This window comes from Fusarium proliferatum (genome assembly GCF_900067095.1).
Source record: "Fusarium proliferatum ET1 genome assembly, contig: FPRO_scaffold011, whole genome shotgun sequence".
Lineage (NCBI taxonomy): Eukaryota > Fungi > Ascomycota > Sordariomycetes > Hypocreales > Nectriaceae > Fusarium > Fusarium proliferatum.
In genome coordinates, this window is record NW_022194800.1 from 1,522,812 (window position 1) to 1,546,559 (window position 23,748).

At 49.1% G+C, this 23,748-nt stretch overlaps 11 protein-coding genes across 11 annotated transcripts; 5 read left to right on the top strand and 6 right to left on the bottom strand.

Annotated features, from left to right (window-relative positions):
- Window positions 1–169: 169 nt before the first annotated feature.
- On the top strand, window positions 170–1,894 carry FPRO_08709 (Ent-kaurene oxidase; the record flags this gene model as incomplete). Its single annotated transcript, XM_031222407.1, has 4 exons — window positions 170–442; window positions 491–776; window positions 830–1,411; window positions 1,461–1,894. 4 exons carry the CDS (start codon window positions 170–172, stop codon window positions 1,892–1,894), a joined length of 1,575 nt encoding a protein of 524 aa, XP_031087869.1.
- Window positions 1,895–2,930: 1,036 nt separating this feature from the next.
- FPRO_08710 (gibberellin cluster-GA4-Desaturase) lies at window positions 2,931–3,959 on the top strand (the record flags this gene model as incomplete). Its single annotated transcript, XM_031222408.1, has 1 exon — window positions 2,931–3,959. One exon carries the CDS (start codon window positions 2,931–2,933, stop codon window positions 3,957–3,959), a length of 1,029 nt encoding a protein of 342 aa, XP_031087870.1.
- Window positions 3,960–4,140: 181 nt separating this feature from the next.
- On the bottom strand, window positions 4,141–6,466 carry FPRO_08711 (uncharacterized protein; the record flags this gene model as incomplete). The annotated part of the gene is made up of 7 exons (XM_031222409.1): window positions 4,141–4,578; window positions 4,631–4,716; window positions 4,769–5,053; window positions 5,104–5,326; window positions 5,424–5,655; window positions 5,714–5,971; window positions 6,021–6,466. 7 exons carry the CDS (start codon window positions 6,464–6,466, stop codon window positions 4,141–4,143), a joined length of 1,968 nt encoding a protein of 655 aa, XP_031087871.1.
- A 977-nt stretch (window positions 6,467–7,443) lies between these two features.
- On the top strand, window positions 7,444–9,437 carry FPRO_08712 (uncharacterized protein; the record flags this gene model as incomplete). Its single annotated transcript, XM_031222410.1, has 4 exons — window positions 7,444–7,561; window positions 7,639–7,855; window positions 7,919–7,960; window positions 8,012–9,437. The coding sequence occupies 4 exons, from the start codon at window positions 7,444–7,446 to the stop codon at window positions 9,435–9,437; spliced, it is 1,803 nt and encodes a 600-aa protein (XP_031087872.1).
- Window positions 9,438–10,170: 733 nt separating this feature from the next.
- FPRO_08713 (uncharacterized protein) lies at window positions 10,171–11,172 on the top strand (the record flags this gene model as incomplete). Its single annotated transcript, XM_031222411.1, has 1 exon — window positions 10,171–11,172. The coding sequence occupies one exon, from the start codon at window positions 10,171–10,173 to the stop codon at window positions 11,170–11,172; it is 1,002 nt and encodes a 333-aa protein (XP_031087873.1).
- A 71-nt stretch (window positions 11,173–11,243) lies between these two features.
- Window positions 11,244–12,851, bottom strand: FPRO_08714 (uncharacterized protein; the record flags this gene model as incomplete). The annotated part of the gene is made up of 4 exons (XM_031222412.1): window positions 11,244–11,876; window positions 11,943–12,341; window positions 12,395–12,763; window positions 12,816–12,851. The coding sequence occupies 4 exons, from the start codon at window positions 12,849–12,851 to the stop codon at window positions 11,244–11,246; spliced, it is 1,437 nt and encodes a 478-aa protein (XP_031087874.1).
- Window positions 12,852–13,503: 652 nt separating this feature from the next.
- FPRO_08715 (uncharacterized protein) lies at window positions 13,504–14,947 on the bottom strand (the record flags this gene model as incomplete). The annotated part of the gene is made up of 4 exons (XM_031222413.1): window positions 13,504–13,822; window positions 13,872–14,248; window positions 14,298–14,521; window positions 14,572–14,947. 4 exons carry the CDS (start codon window positions 14,945–14,947, stop codon window positions 13,504–13,506), a joined length of 1,296 nt encoding a protein of 431 aa, XP_031087875.1.
- Window positions 14,948–15,955: 1,008 nt separating this feature from the next.
- FPRO_08716 (uncharacterized protein) lies at window positions 15,956–17,079 on the bottom strand (the record flags this gene model as incomplete). Its single annotated transcript, XM_031222415.1, has 4 exons — window positions 15,956–16,572; window positions 16,628–16,818; window positions 16,868–17,007; window positions 17,059–17,079. 4 exons carry the CDS (start codon window positions 17,077–17,079, stop codon window positions 15,956–15,958), a joined length of 969 nt encoding a protein of 322 aa, XP_031087876.1.
- Window positions 17,080–17,799: 720 nt separating this feature from the next.
- Window positions 17,800–19,888, bottom strand: FPRO_08717 (uncharacterized protein; the record flags this gene model as incomplete). The annotated part of the gene is made up of 3 exons (XM_031222416.1): window positions 17,800–18,262; window positions 18,318–19,454; window positions 19,533–19,888. The coding sequence occupies 3 exons, from the start codon at window positions 19,886–19,888 to the stop codon at window positions 17,800–17,802; spliced, it is 1,956 nt and encodes a 651-aa protein (XP_031087877.1).
- Window positions 19,889–21,497: 1,609 nt separating this feature from the next.
- Window positions 21,498–22,549, top strand: FPRO_08718 (uncharacterized protein; the record flags this gene model as incomplete). Its single annotated transcript, XM_031222417.1, has 4 exons — window positions 21,498–21,592; window positions 21,647–22,113; window positions 22,167–22,405; window positions 22,454–22,549. The coding sequence occupies 4 exons, from the start codon at window positions 21,498–21,500 to the stop codon at window positions 22,547–22,549; spliced, it is 897 nt and encodes a 298-aa protein (XP_031087878.1).
- A 422-nt stretch (window positions 22,550–22,971) lies between these two features.
- FPRO_08719 (uncharacterized protein) lies at window positions 22,972–23,548 on the bottom strand (the record flags this gene model as incomplete). Its single annotated transcript, XM_031222418.1, has 3 exons — window positions 22,972–23,143; window positions 23,196–23,293; window positions 23,354–23,548. 3 exons carry the CDS (start codon window positions 23,546–23,548, stop codon window positions 22,972–22,974), a joined length of 465 nt encoding a protein of 154 aa, XP_031087879.1.
- Window positions 23,549–23,748: the final 200 nt, after the last annotated feature.

The window sequence follows — 23,748 nt, forward strand, 5'->3', positions numbered from 1 at the left end:
ACAAGGCTGCCCATGATGAACAGGAGAGGATAAGCAAGACTTGCTCGAGTGTCAGTGTGTCGAACCCACATTAACTGAGCAAACTCATACCCCATAGCCTTTCCCCTTGGCTCTAATCAACTACCGACACAAATCTATATTCCATCTCATCTATTCTCAACATAACACAATGAACCAGTCCAACAGTATGAACAATACCATCCGTGAAACGTTGCTCCAGCAGCTCGTCTTGGGTCTTGATGGAATACCGCTCATGGACGTTCACTGGTTGGTCTACGTGGTCTTTGGGGCTTGGGTATTCTCTTACCTCATCGAAGCCCTATCTTCCAGTACAGTCAAAGTGCCCTTCGTAGGATACCGCAGCGTCTTTGAGCCTACATGGCTTCTCCGTTTGCGCTTTGTCTGGGAAGGGGGATCCATCATCAGCCAAGGCTACAACAAAGTAAGCGATCCCTCTTCCCTTCTTTCCGATATCTCATCTATTCTATAGTTTAAAGACTCCATCTTCCAGGTGAGGAAGCTTGGTACCGACATCGTAATTATCCCGCCAAAATACATCGATGAAGTCAGAAAGCTGTCTCAGGACAAAACTCGCTCAGTAGAGCCCTTCATCAATGACTTTGCGGGACAGTATGTACGGGGTATGGTGTTTCTTCAAAGTGATTTGCAGAACACTGTGATTCAGCAGCGGTTGACGCCAAAACTTGTCACGTTGACAAAGGTGATGAAGGAAGAACTTGACTATGCATTGAAAAAAGAGATGCCTGATATGAAATGTGAGGCTCTCTTAGCGCCTTGAGCTGGATCTTTAAGTGCTGATGGTTCTTAGATGACGAATGGGTTGAGGTTGACATTTCTTCCATCCTGATCAGGATCATATCACGCATCTCAGCCAGGGTGTTTCTCGGTCCAGAACACTGTCGCAACCTAGAATGGTTGACAACCACAGCAGAGTACAGCGAGAACCTGTTTATAACTGGCTTCATTCTCCGCGTTGTTCCTCATGTCCTGAGACCATTCGTAGCTCCGCTGCTGCCTTCTTATAGAACACTACTTCGCAACGTCTCGTCTGGTCGCAGAGTCATAGGCGACATCATTCGGTCCCAGCACGGTGATAGCAACGAGGATATCCTGTCATGGATGAGGGATGCTGCGACAGGGGAAGAGAAGCAAGTTGACAACATTGCCCAGCGGATGCTTATCCTGAGTCTCGCTTCTATCCACACCACGGCAATGACGATGACGCATGCTATGTATGACTTGTGTGCTCACCCTGAGTATATCGAGCCTCTTAGAAATGAGGTCAAAGGTGTCGTTGATGCCAGTGGATGGGACAAGACGGCGTTGAATCGACTCCACAAACTCGACAGCTTCCTCAAAGAGTCGCAGCGTTTCAATCCCGTGTTCCTCTGTAAGTTTCTCCTCGCCCTGCTTATCTGCATCTTGGCTCAAACCTTCAGTAACATTCAATCGCATCTATCACCAATCCATGACACTCTCAGACGGTACCAATCTCCCCTCGGGGACTCGCATCGCAGTTCCCTCCCACGCGATGCTTCAAGATTCAGCTCATGTCCCAGGCCCGGCCCCACCAACCGAGTTTGATGGATTTAGATACTCAAAGATCCGATCAGACTCAAACTATGCACAGAAATATCTCTTCTCCATGACTGATTCAAGTAACATGGCGTTCGGGTACGGGAAATATGCTTGCCCGGGGCGGTTCTATGCATCTAATGAGATGAAGCTGACTTTGGCAATCCTCCTATTACAATTTGAGTTCAAATTGCCAGATGGTAAAGGAAGACCGCGGAACATCACTATTGACAGTGACATGATACCTGATCCGAGAGCGAGGCTGTGCGTCAGGAAGCGGTCACCGAGAGATGAATGATAAACAGTATCATAAATACGGTTGAGATAGTTTTCGATTCCAAATTGACCTTTATTATCCAAACTCGTTCCAGAATGTTTCAAAGTGACTTCCGAGGAGTTCGGGATCAAGTCTACCAACTTTGGGCGAGCACTATTCTTCCTAAGTTTCTTAAAAGTGTCCATCCTGAGTCAAGCTCAGTCGCACATTTTCGTTACTGAGTAACATCCAATTATTCTCTTACTTGAATCTCAATATCAGAAAAGAGAAGTGAAAGAGCAACAGAAAATGTTCACATTCTTAGTCCGGGGACGCGGTTGACCCCGAATCGTGGCTATCACAAAGCGCCGCGGAGGGTTTAACAGCACACCCCTGCAATCCCGAATGAATCCAGTCTCATGAATCATCAATTCCAAATCGACTCCCCCCTCATGGAAAATGGTTTGAGGGTTCTGCATACGTGGCGTTGGTCATGTGCCGAGGTAAACATAGAATATTCAACTGCCACTTCGGGCATTCCCAGTATTGATTACGAATAAGCTTGGCACTCATAATTACTCCGGCGATCTGGGCCGGCCCGCCGTAGTAGTGAACCTTGAAAAGAGGAGGTCTTATGTCGCAATCTGTGAGGTTACATGCATGTGCCATGGGTATAGCCAGGGGTCGGAATTGCAACCACACGGCTGGCTATCAATCAACCGCTTCCACAACCACATGAGGGACACGTCAATCTATCGGTCTGTCGGCAGACAAAATTATCACATTTTTGGTTCTCAATTCACAGACGCAAATGTGGCATGACAAAGTTCCGTGCCGGACAAGCGGAAGATGTTGGCCGGCGAAATGTTTGTCTGCGGTCAAGGTCGCGATATGAACGGCGCAGCAGATACCTGACAGCTTAGGCTAAATATTATACATTTATATAGTCTCACTAGTGTTGGAGTCAGATGCAACATATCACCGTTACATTCTTTTGTTACGTGCGTCTTCATACACCATCATCTGACAATTATCTCTCGAATCAAATTATTCTATCACAGTTATCAACCTTGTCACGATGCCTCATCAACATACTCCTCTTGAATCGCCAGTTGGCAAAAATGTCACTGCTACCATAGCCTACCACAGCGGACCGGCTCTTCCAACCTCCCCAATCGCTGGTGTCACTACGCTCCAAGACTGCACCCAGCAGGTCGTAGCAGTGACTGATATCCGCCCTTCAGTCTCTTCCTTCACTCTAGATGGCAACGGGTTCCAGGTGGTCAAGCATACATCGGCGGTAAGCTCTCCGTCGTATGGTCACTCGTCGTGGACAGACCCAGTCGTTCGCAAGGAAGTGTATGACCCTGAGATCATTGAGCTGGCAAAGTCTCTCACTGGGGCCAAAAAGGTCATGATTCTGCTTGCTTCGTCTCGGAATGTCCCGTTCAAGGAGCCGGAGCTCGCCCCTCCCTACCCCATGCCCACCAAGTCGAACAGAGGCTGCAAGGAAGAGGGAGTCAATCCAGCTCATGAGCTCCCTACTACAAGAGCCAAAGGATTCCACAAAGGCGAAGAGGAAGGCCCAGTGCGAAAACCCCATAAGGACTGGGGTCCCTCCGGTGCGTGGAACACTCTTAGAAACTGGAGCCAAGAGCTCATTGAAGAGGCTGGCGATATCATCAAGGCTGGCGACGAGGCTGCAAAGCTGCCAGGGGGCAGAGCGAAGAACTACCAAGGCAGACGATGGGCCCTCTACACTACCTGGCGTCCACTGAGACCTGTCAAGCGGGATCCCATGGCTTATGTAGACTACTGGACAGCTGATGAGGAGGATGGCGTGAGCTTCTGGCGTAACCCGCCAGGAGTGCATGGGACGTTTGAGTCCGATGTACTGCTGACTAAGGCTAATCCAAGGCATAAGTGGTACTGGATCAGTGATCAGACTCCAGATGAGGTTCTCCTTATGAAGATCATGGACACCGAGAGTGAGAAGGATGGGAGTGACATAGCGGGAGGGGTTCACCACTGTTCGTTTCATCTCCCGGGAACGGAGAATGAAGAAGTGAGGGAGAGTATCGAGACCAAGTTTATTGCATTCTGGTAGTTACCGTTTGTCTATATAATTGCTGTCTTATAATTAATTCTACGTGGTTATTATGAGATGACTCTGAGGTTCAATTATCACTTACTATAACCTACGTTGGTGCCTAATGCCATGTAATAATATTCTATTTCAGTTACATACTCCTCTGAATCTTCCTATGTTCCAGGTGCTGATTCGCGAATCAGCCTCTTCCGTTTCCCCCTGACATATCGGCGAGCCTCACTCCATTTAAAACATTATCGCTGTTCCAAATGCGCTCCTCATCATCATCAGTGACCGAAGCATCTGGCACCGAGCTGGGACTCAGGTCGACAGTACGTTCTGGTCTTTCGGCAAGACTACTCCTACCAAGAATGAACCGACCGAACCATGGTAAAACCTCAAACAGTTGGAAGTGGATTAGACCCTTCTTCGGCTGGTTGAATACATATCCCAGAGATTCAAGAGGCACGCCGCTCGTTTCCTCCATCAGGAGAAAGATGAGAACAAAGGCAACGACGTTCAAGCCAGCAAACACCCCAAGCGTTCCCCCAAACCTAATGCCAGCGACCAGTAGGGGTTGCAGCCATGCCAGGAGGCCAGCGAATAGAAGGTTGATGGATATTGCAAGCGACGCGCCCTGTTCTGGATGTTGGTTGTCTGTCTTCGTTTACACCACAAAGCCAACTTACAGTGTCACGAAAGGCCAAAGGAAAGCTTTCCGCAGCTAACACGAACGGCACTGGCCCCATTCCTGGGCTATAAAATACTGTGTGAACTGTTATAAGTGTAAGCGATACTCTCTCAGGCACAAGACTTTTATAGCATACAGTAAATCCAGAAGGCTACCAGTCCGTTTCTCACATCCTCATTTGCCGTATTGAAGCTTATAGCCGCTGCCATCAAGGTTAAGGCCATACCTGGGATTGTGAAGAGTAGAACCTTCCTTCTTCCCAGAACGTCTATGGAGTGGATAGCGGGTAAGCAGAATAAGAAGTTCAACAGACCAAAGATCAAGTTATACAGCATAGCCTTGGAGATTTCATCTTCTGTTGGCTGATTGCCTGGACTAATACCTGCAAGTGTTGTCCCACCGTAGAACGCCATGATGTTAACTAAATAGTGTCAATGAAGTCACGATGTTCAGACAGGTCGATCGACTTACTTCCAGAAAATTGCTGCGACAAAGCCACAATCCCTGTTGTAATAGCTGCATTCCGAAGCCGATCGACTTTCAGGATTTTCCAGTACTGTCGCACGTAGTGACTTAAAGCCCCAACTACTGGCGTTCGAGGTTTTGGGGCGGCCTTGGTACTATCGCATCCTTCGTTTTCGAACTCGCTATCTATTCCCTTGTATGTCAAGTACAAGTCTCTGACTGCTTGTAGCTGTGACCTCTTGTATCAGATCTTGTTCAATGGTGCAGGTCATGAAGGGGGACGAAGGGGTGAACCAAAAGAGATGTGCACAAGTGTTGTGACCGACCTTAGTGTTGCGCAATCGCAGCAACGAGGCATATGCCTTTTCAGGGCTATACTTTCTCGACCCTGGCATCAAGTAGTAGCGGAATGACTCGGGGCATTTGGCCACAGTATACATGAGCATAAGCGCAAACACTGCTGGAGAGGCCAGAATCAAGCGGAGCTTTAGATTCTTGTCGTCAATCTGGTTCAAACAAATATTGACAATAAAAGACATCATGATGCCAAAAGAGACCCTAACAAGCAAGCCTATCAGTCATCATATGAACGAGATGTTGGAGACGGTAGACCTACCATAGCTGCCATAACAGAACTGAAGAGCCTCTCCACGAGCCAACTGCCGTTTCCGCTGCGAGGATGGGGGTGCTAGTAGCCTTCAAGCCCATGCCGACACCGCCGATCAATCTGATGCTCCCAAGAACGAGCCACGCATCGTCATTGAGTGTAATGCAAGCCGAGCCAACGGATGCCGCAAAAATGAGAAACGAGGCAACAATGATGACGCCACGGCGACCAAACAGTGAACTCATCGGTGCAGCAAGGGGACATCCTCTGTTACTGTTAGCTACCAAGACAAGAATTGCGAGAGAACTCTACCTACATAACAGCAGCGCTGAAGTAAACAGCTGCGTTGGCATAAGCGAACTGGGAGTTGACAGGGTGCTGCCCAGACTTAAGCCACTGATCAGCAAACAGATTTGCACCGTTCTGACTACTCTGTACAAAGCCTTGGAGAAAAGCACTCAGGCTGACAGTGAAGATGACCATCCACATCCCGTTCTCAGAGAACGAATGGTCAATCTCGTTGATCAGAGCGCGTTTCTCGGCGGCATTGAGGGGTATGACGGTGTCTGTAGTGCCGCCGCTATCTGGGCTGCCCTTTCGAACCGCTTCGCGGATGGCATTCTCGATGTTGTCCTTTTGCTGCCACGCCGCGGCTGCATCTTGGACTTCTCGCTCGGTGGGATAAGGTCGCAGGCCGGTTAGAGTTTGAGAAGTATCTTGATAGAACTTTCGGACATCCGCGTGGAGCTCCCTCTCTGTCATATTGGCTGTTACAGTCAGCGATGGTCAGTCCAAGAATCGTAATGAGATGGACAATGGCCATGTTTACCTAGAGCATTGTGATAGCGAGGTGGCCGCCTTAGAGATACCATGCCGGGCCGTGAGCTCAACGGTATGGTGAAGTAAGTAAAGGTGCTCGTGATGTCAAGGGTGGGAAAACAAAAGTTGTGGTGTCGATGAATTGCTTCACACACAGAGAGAAGGACAGTGAGTGATTAGACCTTGCCTTCGATTTGGGAGGCTTCTTCTTTTAAGCTCAATGCTTCATCCCAGTTTCAAGCCGACAGATCTTGTTGGTTCCTGTCGTCGGCACAGATGCAATGAGGCTCTGCCTTGCCGCTTCTCCTCTAAGCGCTCTCCTCTAAGCGCTCTCCTATCTGCCTTAGATGGCATGGGTTTCACCGCGACCGCCACAGCTGAGAGCTGGAAGCTGAAAGCTGAAAACCTGACCGGTGAAAGCAAAGCCTCGATAGTTTAGAAGTGAAATTACAATAATGGCCAATAAGGACCCCTCACGAGCCGCGGTGGATACAACCTGAAACGAGGCTCTGGCGTTGTGCAACCCCAACGAGTCATCCAGACGACTGGTCGCATACCAAGACGGTCTAGAGAGCTATTTCTGGGGTCTTGGCCTTTGAAAACCAGGCTCTGAGCAAGCAAACATTTCAGCCACAGAAGAATTCTCGTGTCGCCTTGTACGCCTTGTTTATTTTGAGAGCAATCTATATGTCATAGCATCCCCGCGTTTTGTGTGCAAGGCCTGTGCTTCCGACCCGCTTTCGTCCCCAGGATTTCCCCGGTTTCTCATCTCATCTCATCTCATCCCTCTCACCTTCTCTTCCATCTACTAGACCGCTCTTGCTCTATTCTCCCGATTCCAAATTTCTCCACTAGTCTGCATAAACACTATACTCGGTTCAAATCCCCATCAGCAAAGCACTTCCGATCAGGCAATCTCCATGTCGTCGGGTTTGGATGCAGCGGGACTGGCCCTTGCCGCTACCCAGCTCTGCGGTGCCTTGGCAACTGGGATTTACTCTCTCATCCAGGAAATTAGAGACGCCAGTAAAGATGCTAGTAAGTTCCCATAAGACGATCACTGGAGCACTGTAAGAAGGTTGAGAGTCATGATTAAACTAATGATTGCGCTATAGAGATAATGCAAGACACTCTTTCTGCGCTCCATACACGCCTCGACCAGGTCCGGGCATTATTTGATGCAAACGTACCAGAATCACCGTTAGAGAAAGACTATCGTGCTTCAATTGACAAAGCTCTTGATACCATCCACCGAGACCTCCTATTACTGACTGACAAGCTCCATATTAACGTAATACTCGAGGCAACGGGATCCAAAAGGCTGGAGGCTTGGTATGTTCTTCAAAGAAAATTCCAGAGCGATGATATTAGGACTATTAAAGAACGACTTGCTAGGTCCGAAGACCTTCTGCAGTCACACTTCGAGATGCTGTCAATGTGGGTTTGGATACTATCCTCTAAAGGAAAGTAGATGCTGACCTTAGGCAGCTACATCAATTATAGGACGCTAGATGAAGTCACCCATCTTAAGGCATCCATGAGACCCATTCTCGAAAAGTTACTTTTTCACGCGAGACTCACGGAGCAGCGCCAAAGGGACCAAGCCGCCGAATCACGTTCCATTAGACGCCTTCGACATGTCACAGATGCACATGCCGCCAGCAACAGTGTTCCTCCTGAAGATGAGTCCGACCGGGATTATCATGATGCATTCAAGACTTGGGAGGACAGATCTGAGGACATGATCATGTCCATTGCCGATCTCCCATGGCACCAGGTGTCAAACTCAGACTACGTCCCATCTATTCTGAACGAGAGCCGCGATGGTGCAAGCGTTGTGCCGACCGTTCGCGATTTGGGAGAACCGAATGGAGCATCCTCTTGGTCGAGGCGTTTCCCGAATCTTTTGCACATCGAAGAGATACCGGATGAGTCTCCCCAACAAGACGTGACAGAAGACATTTTCGATTGGTGCAAAGAACAAGGTTTTCCTGTCAAGGGTTCCAGTTTCAGGTACGATCTCATCTGTGAGACGGCTCCCGTCGCGCTGAAGGGCACTCCACCTCTGCACCAAGCTATCAAGACAAACAACATGGCTGTGTTGGAGAAGATGTTATCGCAGGATTGCAATATCGAGGTCCGTTTGGAAGACGGGAGCCAGGACCTAACGCCCTTTCTCCTGGCATGTTCTGAGCTGAACGCCGCCGCGGTCAAGCTCCTTCTTACCAAAGGTGCGAAGGCTGATGCGACCGATCGTTCGGGTAAGACAGGTCTTCACCTGTGCCAGAGTTCGAAATTTGAGGGAAGACGCGTCGCAAAGCTTCTTCTCGGGGACTCAAGGGCCGAGGCCCTGGATGTCAATGCCCAAGATCAATTTGGCATGACTGCCGCACACATAGCTGCTCGAGTTGGAGATGTGAAAATGCTGGAGTACCTGTTGCTAGATCAATATGGCAAAAAGGTTGCCGACGCAAACGCACAGCAGCAAGATGGGTCGACGCCACTAATGGTCGCCCTGAAATCCAACATAGCCAACAAGAAACAGGTCATCGATGTGCTATCGAGATGTAGCGACCTGAGGGTCAAGAACAAGAACGGCGAAGATGCTAAGGAAGTGGCTGCGAAGCATAGCCCAAAAGACGTTCGCAAGCACTTGCTCGCTCGCATGGATCAAGACAGCACAAGGTCTCGGCGGATAAGCGAATCTACAACGGTTGTCTCGGGGATTTCAGTACAAATGAGCGAGGAGTCGTGCAGTGGCTGTAGGCGACACTGTCCTCAATTGAAGGACTGCAAGCTCAGTATCGGGGATTCGGCGTTTTCGCAGGATTGGAAAAGGTCACTGAGGAAGTACTCGAATGATCAGTCTAGTATAGCAATGGGCAGTAGTTCAAGTATACGGCAGGCTCGATAATGTTACTTGTCTTTCTGCTCTCATTTATTCAACAGTCGATAAAGTTGATGCCCGTCGAATCTTAATTGTAGCCATTACTATGACACTCACACCCTGGCCAGACTCAGAAAGCCACTTGAGGGTCAGTTCTTGGACCACATCGTGCTTTATCACATCAAACTAGTTAGTCGCGAGCTTCCCTACACCACTACCAAATCAATTCTGTATGGCATTAGAGGTCCGGTTATTAACCTCGCGTTTTGAGTTATTACCAAGCCGAGCGCGAGCTGACAAACACGCGATAGTGCTTCTCCGAGGACAATTTCGTGGTATGTGATTGGCCCGGATGCCGCTGATGCCGCAATGGCCAGGTTTTTTGGTGTTGCTTTATATGCAGGCTGACATCGGGTATCCGGGTAATCGACACACGGGAAACCGTTGAGGGGCGTTTTTCGCTGACTGGCTTCGGGTATGACACTTGCAGAGATACAGGTTCCGGAACCAGACGGAGATGGTATAATTCTGGCTGTTAATTCTTGTAAGCCACTATAGTATTTATATACTGCTTCCTCGCAGTCGCTTTCCTCAAACATCTGATCAAATATCAGCTCCAGTATCCAACAACATCGCAATATATCCGATAACACCAATTTTCTGTGCTGATTGGAACTCTCCGTCAGAAGTCTCAACTTAAAATATCACGTCTACACTATATCCTTATTACAAAATGACATCATCTAATCTACCAGCTACAATGAAGACTGTTCTTCAGCCAGATAAGCATTCCCACAAACTCATCCTCTCATCTCAGCAACCCGTCCCTACCCCCAGCCATCCTCAAGACGTCCTCGTCAAAGTTCACGCTACCTGTCCCTGCAAGGGCGAACTCGACTGGGCCCTCTGGGCACCCGAGTTCATCGGTGACAAGATCCCCATTCCCGGCCAAGACCTTGCAGGGACAGTCGTCTCAGCCCCAGAGAACAGCGGCTTCAAGCCCGACGACGAAGTCTACGCTCGTATTGAAGCAAACCGCCCTGGTGCAGCTGCAGAATATGTCCTCGCCCGGGTCTCTGAGCTTGCGATTAGACCTAAGAACTTGACTTGGGCTGAAACTGCGGCGAGTCCTATCAGTGCACTTACTGCATATCAGGGATTGTTCACTAGGGGAGGTTTGGATTCCAAGGCACTTGCGGGAGATGAAGCTGCGCGGGAGAAGAACGGCAAGGTCCGAGTTCTTATCAACGGTGCTGCTGGGGGAGTGGGCAGCTGGGCCGTACAGCTCGCTCGCCTGGCTGGAGTCAAGACTATTGCGGGAGTTGTTGGAACACAGAATATCGACTTCGTTCGGCAACTTGGCGCGACTGAGACCATCGACTACAAGAAGCAGAGTATTGGGGAGCGGGCTACCCAAGATCCCTCATCTCGACAATTCGACCTTGTCTTTGATTGTATTGGCTTGCCTTCTCTATCTCAGACGTGGTATGCAGTTCGGGAGGGAGGAACACTTGTCAGTGTCTGTGCTCCACCGGAGCAGAATCGTCCGGAAGATGTCAAGAAGGAGGTCAACAGCATCTTCTTTGTCATTGACCCGGTCGGCAAGGATCTAGAAGTCATCACCAAACTTCTGGAGGCTGGCCAGATTAAGCCGCACATTGATAGCGTGGTTGGTCTCGACGACTTTGAGGAGGCTTGGGAGAAGGTTGAGTCGGGTAGAACTAGGGGAAAGGTTGTCGTTATGGTGATGAAGGACGAATAGTAGGATGGTCATTGGTGTTGCATTTCATCGTGTACTTAGCTATAGATCTCTTCTCATAATATCTATTTCCATCACCCAGAGTGCTTCACCCAGTAAGCCTGAGGATTGCACCACCCCTTAAGACCTACCTCTCCCCAATCCATTCCGATACCGCTCTGCTTATGCCCCCCAAACGGAACGTTCGGCGCAACTTCGAAATGCGTGTTGACCCAAACGCTTCCCGCTTCCAACAGTTCGGCCATTCGTCGAGCACGAGCGACGTCTTTACCCCAAACAGACGCTCCAAGACCATAGTCTGATGCATTAGCCCTGGCTATGACATCGTCTTCCGACTGCCACTTCATAACAGGTACTACCGGACCAAACGGTTCCATTTGTACGATTTCTGAGTCCTCGGGTGGGTTATCAACAAGAACAGGTGGTACAAAGTATCCCTTTTCCGATGGTGCAGGTGATGCGCTTCCAAAGGCACACTTCCAGCCTTTCTTGTCGATCTGCTCATAGAGACGCTGGAGCTTCTCATACTGCATCTTATTCTGGATAGGTCCGAAGAAGGCTTCAGGGTCAGAGAAGTCGCCAGTTTTGAGGGCTTGTAGAAACTTGATAACTTCGGAAACAAATCTGTCGTAGATACTTTCATGGACGTAGATACGCTTGATGTTCATGCAGATTTGGCCGCTGTGGACATAAGCCAGAAATGCGACCTATCAACTGGTTAGTAAACCTTTTGTCATCGGGTAAGCTGTAGAGAAACACGCCTTTCCAGCCACCCCAGGGATGTCAACATCCTCGCAAACAATCGCAGCATCGTTGCCGCCCAACTCAAGAGTGACGCGCTTCAATGTAGCAGCACAAGCCGCCATGATCTTCTTACCCGTCTCGGTGGAGCCCGTAAAGCTGACCTTGGCTACATCTGGATGAGCAGTCAGCATAGGTCCAAGGTCATCACCGCCGCTCAGAGCCTGGAATACGCCGGGAGGCAGGACTTTGGCTCCGATCTCTGCAAGCTTAAGGGCAGAGTAGGGAGTATATGGCGAGGGCTTCCATATAAACGTGTTGCCGGCCAGCATGGCAGGGTATGCTTTCCCAATGCCGAGCAACATGGGGAAGTTCCATGGAACGATGCCGACGCCGACTCCGAGAGGAACGTAGCGCACAACGGCTGTTCTCTGCGCATACTATTAGTCTCCCTTTTCCAATGATGAATAATCTGGGAACTTACATCTTCATTATCCTCAGGCTTATCCTCCCCGATCCTAAGCTTCGGAGTCTCTCGAACATGTTCCATAACAAGCATAAGCTCAAAGCCACCAGCCTGCGGAGGTTTACCAGCTTCACGGCCTAGAAGGTCAATGAACTCTTGCTTATGTGCTTCGATAGCATCTGCGAATTTTACGAGGTAGTTGGCGCGCTCATCCCATGATAGCTTTCGCCATGCTGGATAAGCTGCTTTCGCAGCGCTTACAGCTCGATCAACGTCATCTTGGGTCGATACGGGTGACTCCCAGAGAGGCTCTTCTGTGCTAGGGCAGATACCATGTCGGGTTTCTGAAGTGAGGCTTAACTGGTTGTTTATGACGTTCTGGAAAGCCTTTGATAAGAGTCAGAGAGCTGTGGATTTATCTAGAGGGAACCATGCGTACCTGAAAGTCAACTTTTTGCTCATCGGGAAAACTCATGGTCACAAGTTGAGGTCAATGCAAGGTAACTGATGAGAAGCAACTGTCATCACTCAGCGAGCGACCATGTCGAATATTTATCCCTCAGACTCTCAGTCAGGCAGTCATCTTCCTTCTGGGTAGACTTAACTCCATCACGAGCGGGATTACAACAACTTAGCCAATGCTTACTGCTCATGAGCCTGAACCCATCTTGTTGTAATAAGCATAATGTCAGATGTGTTGCATTTTCAGTGCCAATGTGGATTAGGGCTGACGATATGACAGGAATAGCTCCACAACATACAGATGGCTCGCCAATGGGTGTTGTTCGACCAAAGTACCTAGTTGAGTAAGCGACTGATTTGGTAATGTCGCCCGACCCAACATTGTCCTGAGACCATGGATGGGAATCACATCTGCTACGGGTCAAGGTCCTAGCTCAAGTTCAACGGTGACTAGCCAGTATAGGGACTAACGAACTTGAAACTCATCAAGTCACTCTCTGATCCAGTCTTCACAATCATCACAACCCAAATATTATATGGCGCAAGTCGTAAGTGCACCAGGGAAGACATATTTATTATAGTACTAAACAAGTCCATTGACCTCACACCCCAGCTATTATTCTATGAGTCTATGATCTGGCCCCGAGAGCCCAGCTACCAGCCATCTAAGCGTTGACACGGTCGAAACCCTGCTGCATGGCCTTGAGGTGGCTCCAGTCATGGCTGTCAAGAGCCAGGGCCCAGGCCATGACGCTCTTGATGCCGCGGGTCTTGGCAAGAAGGTTGATCTTCTCAGCGATGAGCTCGGGAGTGTCCCAAGACCAGAAGATGCGGTTAGGGGCATCCCAGTACCATTGTCCTCCGTTGGCCTTGTCAGTCTTGCCCTTCTCGAGAGCTTCGTGGAACGAAGCGGAGATATCGACGCCGTCACACTTGCCGTAGGCAGACTGGCAGCCAGCACCGCAGTGAGCAGCAGTGTCACCACTGTTACATGTCAGCTATTGTTTAGTAACGATTTCAGAAAGACACTTACCACCAGCCGGAAGCAGCACAGCAAGATCCGGTGGCGCACTTGAAGAAAGTGCCAGCACCGCAGGTAGCATCAGGAGTAGCAGTCAAGTTGGTAGGGGCAGAGACAAAGTTGGCAGCCTCGAAAGTCATAGAGCCAGACTTGCCGGTGTCGCTACCATCGGGGTTCTCGAGGAGCTCGGTAGGGCAGCCGATAGGGTTAGTGCACTTATAGCCCTGCTTGGTGATAAAATACTTGGCATAGAATGGAATGCCGAGGACGAGCTTGTGGGCGGGGAAGCCGAGGGAGAGATACTTGTCGATGGCACGGGCGGCACCCTTGACGGAGACGTGGTGGGTGGTGTAGTGATCACGGCGGTTCATGAGATCATAGGTCATGACCTGAAGAGGTTAGTGGGGCGGTTTCATAAGGCTGAGAGGGCATGCTTACGTTGACAAAGTCGACGGACTTCTCGATGAGGGGGGTCTCGCTGGGGATGTAGGCAATCATGTCACGCTCAAGACCGGGGACAGCGATGGAGAGCTCCTTGGAGCCGATGAACTTCTTGATCTCCTTGAGGAGCTTGGGGAAGGCCTTGATCTCGTAGGTCTTCTTGGAGTTGACGACCTGCTTGTAGTCGGCACCGTTACCACCAGGGTACTCCATGTCGATATCTGAAACTATTAGCAAACTTGCCATTAAATTTCATATACGGAGCACTCACCAACACAGTCGAAACCGAGTCTATCAAGAGTAGAAGCAACGTTGCGAGCGAACCTCTCCCGGGTACGATCGGTCTTGAGACCCGCATCGAAACCAGCATTGTCGCCCCAACCACCAACAGCAAGACAAACCTTGATGTCGTGATCGAATAGAGCGCGAACCTCCTTAAGAGGCTGGAAAGGCTCGTACTTGCCAGAAGGCTCAGTGGTGAAGAGCGAAGAGTTGGCAAAGGACATCATGACGTGGGTGACGCTGTGGGTGACATCCTTGGAGGGCAGATCCTTGGTGTGCCACTGGTCGTAGTAGATGATGTTACGCGAACAGCTCGCCTCGGCGACGGCGTAGGCGCTCAGGCCCAGGAGGGTAGTAACGCGCATGATTAGCGAAGAAGAAAAGAGTGACGTTGTTTAAAGGAGTGTATGTATTTGCAAAACAGGGAAAAACGAAAGAATGAAGACCGTTGGAGGTTGATGAGCCAAATACAGAAAAATAGCGCGGTGCAGCGGTTTAAATGCGCCGTAATGCAGTGCCGCCGTCCCTTTTTTGTGAATTAAGTTTAATTAGAAGCTAAAAGTGCATTTTCTAGAAGGGAGAGCGCGTCAGCGTTTCACCGCGTGTTACTCTGCATAGAGTTTAATTACCCTTTGGACGCCCCCAGATTTCAAATTTCCACCAGTGAGAGCGCATAGGTCCGGGTTACATAGCCTTAAAGTCTAAAGCGCACAGATCACGGCAATTCTGTAGCGTTGGGCTTTTTGGTGGTGAGATTGTGTTCGGCATTTGTGAAGCGGTTGGCGTTGACTCGGCGAGCATCCGATCGTTCCGGTGTTTCGGGTCTCGGTGGGATGGGCTGGGGAGTGAGCCTTATGGCCGTGCTGAATGATGCTTGTTGACGCGACTTATCGAATTTTGAGTGGTACACTTGGCTAGATAAGCATTTCAGAAGCCACACTCAATGCTCTATTTCGTGTTTACGCAAATAACTCTCTTAAAAGTATATTCTATTCTAAGCAACACTTCGTTCAAGAGCTGAGTCAACATGGGTTGGTTAAGCTAGTTAGACACGCAACAATGTAGGGTAGTGGTAGACGTACCCGATCCGATGTTTCGATCAAAGCCCCTTCCAATAAGATTGTCATGCCATGTCACGTATTGCACACCGAATCGTAGTGTATAGAATTGAGTTAGGGTTAAATACGAGTTCAAGATGAGATGCTACTCTGTCAATGTCTAATTGGTGGTCCTGCGACGCTAAGATATTGGACAGACTTACGCCGTGATCAATGCTAACATGTCAGTGGCACGTAAAACTAGCGGCCAATATATTATTATGCTACCTAAATCAAATATTTCTCATTACTCATGAACCACAAGCCTCATGTTCCTCAGAGCCTGCTTGAAATGCCATTCTCCCTCTGAATAAACCAGTCAACCGTCGAAGCTACTCCCTCTTCCAACGACACCCTGGGCTTCCAACCCAAAACCCTCTCAGCAAGACTCGTATCTGGCTTCCGCCTGATAGGATCATCTTCCCTCTTTGGCAATAACTTAACAGCAACAGGATCCTCATATCCTGTTTTCTCTGCCACGACGCGAGATATAATATTCGCAATCTCACTAATCTCCATCTCTAAATCACTGCCGATATTAACCGGTCCATGATAATCACTATTCATCAGAGCCTCTAAACCTCGAACACAATCCTTGGCGTGTTGGAAGCATCGTGTTGCGTGTCCATCGCCGAATATCGTAATTGGTTCTCTCTTTAGGGCTGCCATGATGAAGTTGGGAACTGCGCGGCCGTCTTCGGGCTCCATGAATGGGCCGTAGGCGTTGAAGATTCGTGCGATGCGGACCTCGAGACCGTGTTCGGCTTGGTAAGCGTATCCAAGTGCTTCCATGACTCTCTTGCCTTCGTCGTAGCAGGCGCGTGGGCCGAAGCAGTTGACGTTGCCTCGATAGTCTTCGCGCTGGCAAGCGATTTGGGAGTCGCCATAAACTTCTACAAGGCTATCCGTCAGCATACATATATTTACTCGCGAAGGGAGAGCTCGTACCTGATGTACTAGCAAGTAGCACTCGAGCGTTATGTTTCAGCGCATAGTCCAAGACATTAGATGCGCCATTGAAGCAAGTTTGCAAGATATCAATCGGCTGAGTCTCAAAATGTACGGGACTCGCAGGGCACGCGAGATGATAGATTTGTTCAACGTTGTCTATCCACGGCAACGGATCTCGTACATCAGCTCTATAAAATATTAGCACTGTAATAGGGTGTCGGAGTGAACTAATCGCACTGAATATATCGCACTCGCTTGTCCGATCGGAAATTGTCGAGGGTACTTTGAGATCCCGTCCATAGCGAATCAATCACGACGACTTCGTGGTTCTTCTCGAGAAGCAGCTGGATTAAATTGCAGCCCAGGAACCCAGCGCCCTGCGGATGAGGTTAGCTTCATTTCTGTGTCGCTGCTATAGGCTCGCTTACACCAGTGACGATGATGACCATGCTGAGTATTCGGTAGTTTACACGACAAAAAAGTAGTATATGGAATCGGTCAATTGGTGATAGCGTCTGGCCCGAGAAGGTATAGCAAATCCGAGTCTGAGATTTAGGAAATTATTGAGACGCAGGCATAAGATATTATCTGTTTCCAAGTCAGACGGGCATCATCGATCCGCCAAAGGTGAGACATCAGCTCTCAGCTAGCAAGGCGTAAGCGAAAATCTTGCCCTTATAAGTTGCCAAGATCATTTTAGCTCGGTATCTGCCGAGCTGATCCGGCACTATCTACGTCATGTTCACCCTCTTGTGTTCCTCATTGGGAAATCTCTTGTCGCATCCCCGTGTTGCACAGAGCTTCTGACGTATGCGGCGTTGCTCTCTGGGCCAAAAGTGGTTGGGCTGTGACGAAAGAGAAAATGACAGCTGGCGAGGCCTGGTGGGTATATAAGAAGAAAGAATGGGCTACATGCCAATCAAATGGTGCCTGGGTTTGCATAAATGCTGCAGTGCACGCGCGAGGAACTAAGTGATCTTGCTTCTTATCGTTCTGTGCTTATCAATCCGGGACTTGGACATCACTCCCGTAGCACAAGGTCAGAGGCCATATGACTGACCCGATTGATATTAGAAATCGACTCAATTATGCGATCATCTATCACAAACCCTCTCGGGGAAGAATGTCTAACAACAAAGCTATCATCTATATCTAGTCTCTTATGTCCTCTACAAAGCCAGAGCAAGAACAAGGAGACCAAGAACCCCAGAGACAAACGTCTTGGTACCAGCGCTAGTAGGAGTAGCAACCGGGGCCTTGGTACCGCTCGCACCTCCAGACGAAGCAGAGTTTCCGGAAGCAGCGCACTTGGAAGCACTCTCCTTCAAGACAGTCAGCTCATCACCGACAACACCACCGTCGCCGTGGATAAAGTTCCAAGAGAGCGCAGTCTCGTTATGAACGGTCAACTTGGCAAAGCCAAAGTGAGTCTGGTCAAGGAACATGGTCATGTTGAGACGAGGCTCGCCGTCGAGAACACTGTGGCTCTCGATGTTGCCTGCGGCTCCGTTGACGAGATGGACCATAGACTTGCCGGGGTTGGACTTGTAGGTGTTATTGTTGATGACGGAGTCAGAGTCAAGGGTGCCGTTGTGGCCCATGGGCTGAAGACGTTCATACCAGTGAACGTGGCTGCCTAATATTAGTACACAGATCTTCATCGTTGTCGGTTGAGGCATTGACTCACCCGGCAATATAGACATCGACGTTGTTCTTCAACATCAAATCCTCAAATGCAGCACGGAGGTTAACCTGGTACTTAGCCACCTCAGAGCTATACATAGGACGATGGCCCATGACGATAACCCAAGGGGTCTTGCATCGATCAACGCTCTCAAGATCCTTAGCCAACCACTGATACTGCTCGTAGTTCTTGGTATCGTTGTAAGAACCGTGCACAGCACCAAAAGGACCAGCATCAGTGACATAAGTCTCATTCGCCTTAGGATGCGTCTCGTCACCCTTAAGATCCGCAGCAAACGGCTTCGCAGGACTGTTGGCGTAATCGGTCTCCGTGTTGATGGACACAAAGTGAGCTAGACCGTAGTCAAACGAGTACCAGAAGTTGCCAACACCGCCAGACTTGTCACCAGCCATGTGGAAGCGGTTCTGGAAAGCGGTGAAGTTGCGCTGTGACGGAGGGCAGGAGTAGTAGTTAAGCGTCATGTTAGCCTGGGTAGCATTGCTCTTGTCGTTGTCGAGATACGCAGAGAGGGTGTTGTTGCCACCGTCGAACTCAGCGCAGGTGGTTTCGTGGTTACCGGGGAGAACCATGTAGGGAATCTTGAGGGTGACGCTGTTGAGCCACTGCTGCCAGAGATCCCAGTTCGACTCATACAAAACGCTCATGTCACCGCCACGGGGACTTCCCTGGTTCGCGACCTCGCCCTTGGGGAGAGGAGTCTTGTAATCATCGGGGATAGGACCGCCGCCGGGAAGACTAGTTGAAGTTCCGTTGTAGCAAACAGGCCAGTCATCCTCGCAGGGTAGAATGCCCGAGAACCAATCATCAGCATAGCTCAGATCACCACCGTGCCAGGCAAACGCAGCGCCGTCAGAAACAGCCTTGTTGAGATACTTGTAAGTACCAGCGGCGTTAGTATAGCCCATATCGTTAAGAACAGCGAGGGTGAACTCTGACTTGTCACCTGCTTCACGAGCGGTAGTGAAGCTCAGAACATCAGATTTGGTGGTGCCATTGGCAGCGGGGATCTGATAGTAGTAAGTCTTGCCAGGCTTAAGGTCACTGATCTGAACATCGTGGAAGAACTGATTACACTGCGTAACAGCCTTGACAGCAGAACAAGGAGGAGTGCGATCGTAGCTAGAGAAACGTAAGCCAATGACGATCCGACGCGCAGACAAATCGGGTAAACCCCTGCGCCAAGACGCGGGAACTTACGTAGTAGTCGAACCAGTAGCTTTGTTCTTCAACTCAGACGCGCTCGTTCCCCAATGAACAGCGGGCGCAGCACCGAGGCCGAAGGGCGTCTGGAAGTGAATGTTGATGCCGCCGGGAGTATACGACGTCGAAATAACATTGATGTTGTTGCTGGGATTTGAAGAGCTGGGCTTCACGGCTGGAGGTTCAACGAGACGAGGGAAGCCTTTTCCATTGCCGTTGACGGTGGGATCGACCCAATCGCCGACAGGGACTGCTGGGCCCTTGTAGGGATACTTTTCATCGACGACTGGCTTTGAGAGAGCGGGTGTCGTGAGAAAAGCGGCCAGGAGGCTGGGTGCAGCAAGGGACTTCATGATGAACCGAGGATACCTAGCGAGTCGGTAATGAAAACAGTAAAGAATCTACACCTGTCATATTTACTGAATTTAAAATGCAACCTTGGTATATATAATTCCTATCATCGCGGAACTCCCCATCTGATCGGAACTCAGCTGCCGGATCGTCATCTCAAACCCATCACCTCCTCCAAAACCATTAACAACAATCGGATCTGACGGCTCTCGCCGGTAGCAGTAACAAGTTTAGCTTCACCCTCACCCCTGTGAATCTACGCTTTGATCCAATCAAGGCTGATTGCGATGAAACGTGATAAGCAAGCTAAGATAAGCTTCTAGCAAAAAGACTCGGCCGACGATAACAGATTCAGCTTAAAGCCTCGCATTAATGTATTGAATGCGATAAAGCCAATGTGTTGGAGGGCCGCTTCCACGTGGTAAAGAGCATTGTTGGGTTTTCTCATTTGTTGATGCGATGGACTCCATAAATCACGGCTTTTCGGCAGACGAGATGTTGGTAATTTACGGGTGTTTATTGGTTGGTTGCATAAAGTCCCCCGCATTTGTGTTCAGATCCCTGTTTGGTTCGTTCAAAAGTGCCAACCAGGTTTCCTGCAGGCTGAAAGAAAGCGCTAACATACATCTACTATTAGTCCCGCCTCTGAGGTTAAGACCTTTCTGTCACCACTCTTCAATTATCAACCACGTTCTTTATGACCTGCCAGAACTGTTTCTAGAGAGAAGCTAAGATATGTATCTTATCAGGGTGATATCGCACTATCGAGATGTACGTTCCTTACAAGATTGCGGACAGATCCCTGTTTAGTGCCAAAGGACGATGCTTTCTAAAGATAGTCAGCTACCCTGCACCCAGCACCACAAATAGCCTTGATTGACATATTAATAACGTGCCACCATATCTCAATATGACGTTTAGTACAGAGTATTACTCATTTCGTTGTCAGATAGAAAAGTATTTAGTCTCCGAAAGAAATATCTGTCACGATTTCGTGGTGAAGCGATCAATTTAGATTTAACAATTGGAAATTCAGCCAAGACTGCCTGCATATACAGCCATATAGATGAACATACCCAAATGATCGAGGCTTACAAACAGACGACAGACAGTGCACCATCGAGGCTGCAAACCTTCTGGCGGATGTCGTAACTGCTCTCTCTTCTACAAACCTCCATCCTCAGCCATGCAGACTAATAAGCTAAGCGATTTCAAGACCGGACCGACGGGAACGCACAGATCTGTCCACGGAAAATATTCTTCCGTGCCAATTACAGCTCCCCTCTGAAAGCTTCACTCTATGATCTGCATGCCGCAATCATGGCATCTCCTGCGATCCCCCAGTCCAAAAATGTTATACCCCGCCTCGGACCACCTCCGTCTATCCCTTTCCAGACATTATGCTTAAACAAGATCTTCCGTTGACGTTCCTCAGTCACAAGATCGGCTCCTGATTTGTGGGATGAGGAAACAAGGTTGCGTCTAGGATCTGAAACGTGGATTTGAGTAGATATAAGTAGTCCGTTCTTCACGTTGTGAAACTTGCAAGACTGAATAAATTGTCTTGGCAGGCGATTCAGCCCATAGTGTTTTCCTGTTGAGTCTTGTATCATGCTGTCCAAACTTCTTGTTGCTGCCATGGGTAGCGTCTTGGTTCAGAGCGCTGCAGTGCACGCAGCGTCAAGCATAAGCTATCTCTTCACCTTGTGAGTCAGCAAACGATGCATCTGCGAAATACAATTGACATTGACATATCTTAGTGGCGACTCATACTCACAGACAGGATTCGACCCCAACGGCGCAAAGCCCTCTGCCGCAAACCCACTCGGCAATCCCCCATTCCCCGGATGGACAGCAGCCGGCGGAGCAAACTGGGTTGGCGACATTGTCAAAGAACAAAACAACTCGCTCGTTCTGTCATACAACTTTGCGTATGGAGGCGCTACAGTCGATGCTAATATCGTCAAGCCCTATGCTAGCACTGTCTTAAGCTTTGTCGACCAGGTCAACCAGTTCTCCAACTCTGTTGGCAAGCATCCAGCTGGGACCTCATGGACAGCGCAGAATACTATTGCAGGAGTTTGGATCGGCGTTAATGACGTTGGAAACTCTTTCTATCTGCAAGATTCAGATGCAGTGGTTGAGAAGGCTACTACGAGATACTTTGAGTTGCTGCAGGTTCTATACAAGGCTGGCCTCCGTAAATTCGTCCTGCTCAGCGTTCCACGTAAGTCATTTGAGACTAGTGTTCAGAAGCTTCGTTACTAACGATGTATGTAGCAACCGAGTTGACACCACTGATGATCCAACAAGGCGCCGACTCAAACGCTCTTCTCGTTAAGGCAATTGAGCTCTACAACAGCAAGTTGGCCTTAAAGCTCAGTGCTTTCAAGAAAGCCAACTCTGGTGTCAAGACGCTTCTCGTTGATACATCTGTTTCCTTCAAGAAGGCCATCAACAACCCCAAGGTCTACGGCGCTCCTGATGCGACTTGCTACAACAGCGATGGGAAGTCATGCGTGAGTAACCTCCCTCGAGTGAAGACTCTTTATACTGATATTTTATAGCTATGGTTCAATGACTATCACCCTGGAATTGCTATCAACCAGCTGGTGGCTGAACAGGTAGCGAATGAACTCAAGTCTAATGGCTTCGGATGGTAAATTGACCAAGACTGAGGCTGGTTCCCGTCAGGCAGATGCTGTTCTGAAGTTTATCTGTGAAAATGGGTTATTAGTTTAAGAGATACTAATTAAGTGCATTTTAACTATTCTATCAGAAGAATGAGGTTTAAATCACAAGTCATAAGCTAAAAGCCCATGATTTGAAGCAACTTGACGTGATGTGCGCAAGAACCCTCCCAGCTAATGATTATTTGCCTTCCTCCTGTGCCTACTAATTATTACTTGGGCTCATAGTAATGGAAATTGCAGTCATGCACCGAATACCAATTTCATTCCAGAGGAATCATTTCCATTATTCAATATGAATTACTACTGTAACTTAGAAGATTTATACATTTCTCTCTCTATTGGCGTCCCCCCCAACCGTTTAAAGGGCTCACCAGTCCTGCCTAATGACTCCTCTATTTGGCGCAGATGGTGGCAGTAATGGTAGCAGGCTGAGGGCAGCCGTAGACCTTCTTCATGCTGGGGGTGCTGTAGCAAGAAGCATCACCAGCAGCGCAGTCGAACTGCTTGCATCCCTTACCGGTGGTGAGGATGTTGTGCTTGTTGGCGAAGGGGTTGCCCCATTGACTAGACATGTCAGTATAATTTCATGAAGCGGTGAACAGGTACTTGAACTTACGTGCTGAACTCGTAGTAAACGTAGTTAGGCTTGGAGGTGGAGGAGTAGCCGAAGAAGAGAGGGTTGGAAAGAGTCTTGGTAGTGGCAATCTTGACGGTCTTGAGGGTTTTGTTAGCTTCATATGTCCAGCTTGGAAACAATAAAGAAGGGGTACGAACAGAGCCAGTAGAGCGAAGGTTCTCAGAGAAGGTCTTTCCGGGTTTGAGGGCCACAAGAGGTCCAGGAGCACCACCGTTGTAAGGCCAAGACTGAACATAGATGGTGCCAGAGCAGTCGTTCTTGACAACAGCCTGGTTAGCGGCGGCAGCGCTGCCGACAATGGCGGTAAGGGCAGTGAGGATGCTGAACTTCATTTTGAAGATTGAGAAGATATCTTTTGAGATGTGAGAGTCTTGTAGATGAGAGAAAGTGATGTAGAATGATGATTGAGAATAAGCTGAATAACAGCCATTATTTATACAAAATGGGTAAACGTTGGACATTGCGGTGAAAACCAACAAAGTTGAATACGAGCCGGCATAGACTTGTGGCGTTCTACTAAAGGCTATACGGG